At 59.4% G+C, this 6,000-nt stretch overlaps 1 protein-coding gene and 1 long non-coding RNA gene across 2 annotated transcripts in view; one reads left to right on the top strand and one right to left on the bottom strand.

Moving 5' to 3' along the window:
• Positions 1–4,343: 4,343 nt before the first annotated feature.
• LOC308181712 lies at positions 4,344–5,518 on the bottom strand. Its single transcript, XR_013941559.1, has 2 exons — positions 4,858–5,518; positions 4,344–4,777 (listed from the first exon to the last, which is right to left on the bottom strand). It is a non-coding gene; the product is annotated as an uncharacterized lncRNA (long non-coding RNA).
• Positions 5,519–5,659: 141 nt separating this feature from the next.
• Positions 5,660–6,000, top strand: part of LOC308181698 (uncharacterized protein C17orf113) — a 55,698-nt gene continuing 55,357 nt past the window's right edge. Inside the window, exon 1 of the mRNA XM_080565231.1 lies at positions 5,660–5,813. Within this exon, the coding sequence (XP_080421357.1) occupies positions 5,777–5,813 (37 nt within the window). The 5' untranslated portion in view covers positions 5,660–5,776. The remainder of the gene's footprint in view (positions 5,814–6,000) is intronic.

Raw genomic sequence — 6,000 nt, 5'->3', positions numbered from 1 at the left:
GAGGTCCTTGAGCCTTTCCTCGCCAAGCCTGTTAGCGTGTAGCTGTGAAGCAGAGGCTCGGAGCAGCTCTCCTCCCGCCTGGATGTTTCACAAAGCTAATAAAACCATCAGCAGAGAAGGCTCAGCACCAAAAATAGCCGGCGCACGGGACGGAGCGGAGGCGGCCGCGGCAGCGAGCGGTGCCTGGGCAACCCTGTAAACACGAGAGCATCGCCGGGGCTCGCTTGTCCCCGGTGCTTGTTTTTGAAGTCATTCAATGCCCCCTGCTCCTTCCAGCTGCTGCTGGAGGAGAGGAGGGCGCGTGCCGGACACCCTGCATGGCTGCTGGCTCCTGTCCCCGCCGTGGGGCTTGGAGCATCCCTGCTGTGGGGCTGGAGCATCCCCGCTGCGGGGCAGCCTCTGGGCTGCTCTGCCAGCCCCTGTGCCAGGATCTGCTGCGTGCTCTTGCTCTGCAAAACCAGGAGCCATGTCCTGGGACAGAGATGGGACAAAGCCCCCGTGGCCCCAGGGTAGCCCTGGTGTAACGCTGGGAGAGCTGGCTCTGCTCGTGTGCTTTGGAACCATCTGAGGTGGCTTCAAGGTTTGCTTTTCGTCCTCTTTTGCTCGCAGTTGAACCAAGTCCAAGAAAGGCAAACGTTGCAATGAAACGCGTGAGTGTGGTGCGCAGGGGCAGCTGGAACGTGGGCGTTTGGGTGGCTCGTCCCTCCTGGCACATGGGCTTGGTCACCAGCCTGGTCCTGCTGTCCCCAGAGCTCGGTGGCAGGAGGGAGATGGTCGCCACAGAGGCAAGGTGTTGGCAGAGCTCAGGACACAGGCGGGGATGTCCCAGCCCTCTCACCCTGTCCCTAACTGCAGCAGGAAGGCGCTGGTGCAGCCCTTGGTGATCTCCAACCCACGCGCCCCGGGGTGCTCGCTGCTGTGCTAACGGCAGCACCTCGCAGCAGAGCGCTGAGATTCGGTTAACAAGGTAATTGCTCATGTACAAGGGTCTGCAAATGATTTAGCTTCACATTTTTTTTTTTTATTTTTTACAGCAACTTGTGCAGAATTAAAGCCTTGGCCCCTGAGGACCGCGCGGGTTTCCCCCAAACCCAAACGCAGGTGTGTGCCTGGGGGCCGGTGCCCTCCCACGGAGGGGATGTGGGAAGGGAAGGGCAGGGCCCCCTTTTCCAGGCTGATTTCCAGTCCAATCACTGCCTCTGTCAAGAGCCAGGTAATTTGCTAATTGGGCTAATGGGCACAGCACTGGCAGGAGAGCCGAGGTGCTGCTGGCATGGGCGCGCTCGCTCCGTTTTACTGGCTCATTGCTTTTCCAAGCAGTGGTGGAGCAGCCCCTGTCCTCCCACCTGTGTCCCCACCACGATGTCACCCAGCATGGGCCACCCTGGGGACACCACGGGAGCTTTGACAGATACCCTGCAGCCTGACAAAGGTGCCTTTAACCAGTTCTGGTTAAAGACTTGTCTCCCTATTGCCTCCCCTTTCTCCAGGCTGGGAAGATTCATTGATCTGGATTTGAAACATTTATGAAATCTTTATGGGCTTTTGCAAAGATTTTAATTCCCTGACAGTGCTGCTCTCACCAAAAAATATATATATATTTATGACTCAATGAGCAATTATAGGCTTAACAGCTGCTGAACGGCCGCAGCAGCTGCGGGAGCAGCTTGGCACAGCTCAGCACCACGGCCGAGGAGCCAGGGAGGGTTCCTGGAAAGCGGCGCTGGGACGGAGCCCTCCCAGGACCAGGGCTGTGGGACCTGTGCTGGGTTCCCCATCCCTGGGCAGCTGCAGCGTGTCCCCTCCTCTGCCCACCCGTCCCCTCCACGCCTGGGTACTGAGCAGCCTGTGGCTGTCCTCTGGTGATTTGGGATGATTTTGGGACACGGATCATAGAATCACAGATTCAGCTAGGTTGGAAAAGGTCTTCAAAACCAAGTCCAGCCATCAGCCTGAGCTACCGAGCCCCGTCACTAAGCCATGTCCCTTAGTGCCACATCCACGTGTCCCTTAAAAACCTCCAGGGACGGGGACCCCACCACTTCCCTGGGCAACCCCTTCTGATGCTTCCACCCTCTCCGTGAAGAATTTCTTCCAAATCCAAACCTCCCCTTGCACAACATGGGACCATTGGCTCTCTTGGTGGGACACAGGCAGGGCTCTTGGTCCTGCGGCTCCACTTCTGGGCTTGGAAGCATCACAAAAGCATCGTGGCCAGGACTGCCTTCAGCTCCTCCACCGCCCCTGCCCCGTGTCCCTGCGGTGTCCCCGGGCAGTGGCAGCCCCTTGCTGCTGGGGGCTGGGAAGCCCCCGGTCCTCCCCCACTGCCCTTAGGTTGCTGGCTGAGCTGTAAAACTTCCCGTTTGCTGACCGGGGATTGCCCAAGTCCATAAACACGAGGAAAAGTGCCCTTTGAGCTTGGACACATGCCTGTTCCCAGCATAAAGGGTAAGCTGCGGAGAGAAGCTGAAATCAGAGGAACGTCTGGGAGCAGTAAGCTTACGGCGATGCTGGTGGCTTTGCACGGTGCTGCCTCTTGCATTGCATGGGCCCATGCTGGCTTGCAAAAACTTCCCTTTGGGGACTAATTTTTCTTTTGGACGTCCAATGCTACGTAAAGAAACGAGCACGAGGGCATGGGGAGAAACTTTGTGGGTACATGCAGCGAGACGGAGGGGTTGGAAGCGGCGTCTCCTCCTGCTAATCAACCCACAGCAGTTCTGTGTGGCGCAGCCGGAGACGACCTTGCCTTTTGTTTAGAGGTTTGCCTTCAATTTCGGGACGATCTGCAGCAAACCAAGAGGCCCGAGGGCGACGAGCAACAAACAACATCCCAGGGAGAAGCTGAGATGCACTCGAGAAGTGAGGTGTCCCTGGGGGTTAGGTAGCTCTGCTGGGATGCAGATCGAGGTGTCCCTACGAGGGTTGGGTAGCTCTGCTGGGATGCAGATCGTATGCCTTGCCTTTTTTCTCTGTGCCGTGGTTTTTTTTTTTTTTTTTTTTTTTTTTTCTGGGAAGAGAAGTTTATTTACCATAAGTCAGGGTTTGTTTGGAGCCAGCCGAGGCTGCGGCTGCGTGGGAAGGAGACGGGAGTGAGATGCGGCTGGGCAAGGTTGTGTAGGAAATAAAAGCAGATTGTGACGATAACGCTAGGGAAAACATTCGCGTGAGGAATTCAGCTGGCAAAACCCATTGGTGTGGTGGGGAAGGAGCGACCGTCTGAGCTGTGCCCAAAATCTCGGCTGGAGCAAGCCCATGGACCACTAACAGCAATTGATGGATCCGATTCCTGCCTTGGGACATCCGCTTCCACCCCAACTTGGGGGCGGGAAATTTGATCCAAGGAGCCCCCCCCCCAGTACAGCTGCATTTCATTACAAATCCCCACTCCTTCTGTAGGGGTGCAGGGTTACAGGGGAGCAGTGTAGATGCTCCTGCCCCTGGAAACCCAGGTCTCTGGAGGGATCTGAGCCCAGATGTCCAAGGGTTCAGGGCCCACCACCGAGCAGACTGCTGGAATTGCCTGGCCGGGGGCTCGTCCTGCAGCCAGGATGCCCCGCAGGGACACGCGGGTGACAGCCCCTGGCACAATGTCATTTACCACCCGGTAGCTGAGCCACCCCACCAGGCCCTCCAGGCCCTGGGACCTCACTGCAATAAAAGTTATTTAAATAAATTCATTTCACTCCACAGCTCCAAAACAGCTGAACGGGCACACAAATAAGTTACCAGGGTGCAGCCCCTAAACCCTAATTCAGGTGCTGGCTCAGATCCTTAATAGGGACAGGCCAAAATGGGCATGGAAGATGAGGTTAATTAAAAATATCCCTGCATGAAAGCTTGCTGGTTACCCTATGAAAACTTCAGGAGATGGGAATGAGGGCAAAGAAAATATCGCGTTGGGCTGAGTGGTGTGAAAGGCTGCCCAGGGGAGAGGGACGGCAGCGATGACAGCGGATGGGGAGTGATCCTGGAAGTGGGGATACGGCCAGCTGTGTGTTTGTGCCGTGGTGGGAGGTGGGAAGAGGCTGCAGGGGTTAACGGGGATGCAAAAAGTGTGGAGGAGCTGCAGCCCTGTCTGCTCCTCGGAGAGGAAGGCTACGCCGTAATTGTCAAGTTCCTGACAGCCAAGGTAATGCAAGGTTTGAGATCCATTAGGCTGCCTGTAATTATTTATAGGGAGGGAAAAAAAACCACCCAGCGTTGTAAAAATCAGACGGCACGGCAAATATATGCAACGAGCTTTGGGGAAAGGGTTCTTAAAAAACAGAGTGATTCACAACGAGAGCCAGCGGTGCTGCGCTGCTCTTCCTTGGGCCCCCAGCCCTGGTTCTGGTGGCAAGGAAGGGGCTTTTGGTCCGAGTGGGGAAAACCAAGAGCTGCAGGGCCACCAGGTCATTATCCAGCATCTGGGGTCCCGAGACAGCTGCTGGAGAGGACTTGGTGTCTCTGCCCCCTGATTTCCACCTTCCTGGGAGCTGGGGTGGCGCCACGAGCCTCCAGCCCTGCTGCAGGAGCCCGGAGCTCGCAGGCAGCAGCCTCCAGCCCCTCTGCCAGCAGCTCCTGGTTGCCTGATCGGACTTTTCCATCCTGGCATCAATTCCGCTGCTACAGCGGGGGCGAGAGCTCCCGGGGCTGAGAGCTCCTGAGCGCGTCTGCTCTGGTGTAGAGTGCTCTTGGCCAGGGAGCCCGGGAGGGCCGAGCAATTCCCTCGCAGCCGGGCTGCAGAGCTTAATTAGCAGTTTGCGAAGTGCTTTGAGATCCTCTGCGCGGCGTCCTGGAGGAGGGCAAAATGTGATTATGTAAGGCGTCTAGACAGAATATTCCTCGGGGTGGGGAGCGGGGTCTTTTTTATACCTGCCCGCCTGTGTCAACGCCGCGTGGCCCCGCTTAAAGGTCCTGGGAGCCGCTGAAATATTAATGACAGCGACAGGAAAACACACGCTTTCCCAAAAATGTTGATCTTAGCACAAGGCAGCTGCGTGTCAGCAAAGAAGCCTCAGCCTCGCGGGTGCCTTGTGCTCCAGCAGCGATGACTTGAGAGCAGGCAGCGGCTCCCCGCAGGCCCCCCCTCCAGCCCGGCTCCGTTCTCCTCCACCAGCAGCTGAGCTCCCCCAGCTCTTGCGGAGGCTCTGGGCACGACGCGAGGTGTTGTCCCCGCTGGGACAGCTCCAGGTCACCCCTGGGGCGGTGCCACCAGCAGAGCCCTGCGGCCCCACTGGGGCCACCGGTGCCACCTCCGCTGGTCCCCGTGCTTCAGGTTTATGCAGAACCGGGTGTTTTTCTGCTGCTGGCATCTGCAGGACTTGGGAGCTTTGGCCTGGAGGTGGAGGGGAAAGCTCGGCGGGCAGGACTGGGACCTGAGTGTGTGCACGGCGCTGAGGCCACCGGGCGCCTCTGTCCCCCCAAAAACCTGGGTGCCCTCCCCGCTGCTCTGCTGGCTCACCCTCTTCTGTGCACCCACCTGCACCTTCCTGCCCCCCAGCACCCCCCGGGAAGGATGTGGGGAGCCCCTCGGGGGTGACCCGAGGCAGCAGAGCCGGGCTGGGGGGCCCCCACCTCCCCAAATCTCTGCCTCCCCAAACCTGCGGGATGCGCACGGTGCCGGTGGGAGGGGAGGAAGGAGGGGGGGGTGGGGGGGGGACGGGCCCGCGGCGGCGCGCACGCTGCCTTCATCCCCCCCGTTCCTCCTCCTCCTCCTCCTCCTCTTCCTCCTCCTCCTCCTCCTCCTCCGGGAGCGCGCTCGCCCAGCCGGGAGCGAGCAGCCGGCGGGAGGATGCTGCAAACGGCGGCGGAGCCGGGCGGCTGGGCAGGTAGGGCGGCCGGGCGGGGGCGGAACGGGCTTTTTGGGGCAGCCGCCGGTCCTGAGAGCCCGATCCGGCCCGGGTCGAGGGGTCGGGATAGTTGTGGCCGCGGCAAAGTTGTCGGAAGAGGGGGGGATGCGCTGGCGAGGCGCGGAGGAGCCGGGGGGAGGTCGGCCCCCGGGGAGGCAGCCCCGTG

This window comes from Anser brachyrhynchus (assembly GCF_964034855.1).
Source record: "Anser brachyrhynchus genome assembly, chromosome: 22".
Classification (NCBI taxonomy): domain Eukaryota; kingdom Metazoa; phylum Chordata; class Aves; order Anseriformes; family Anatidae; genus Anser; species Anser brachyrhynchus.
Note: the sequence above shows the minus strand (reverse complement) of the source record. Positions and strands in the feature narration are given on the sequence as shown.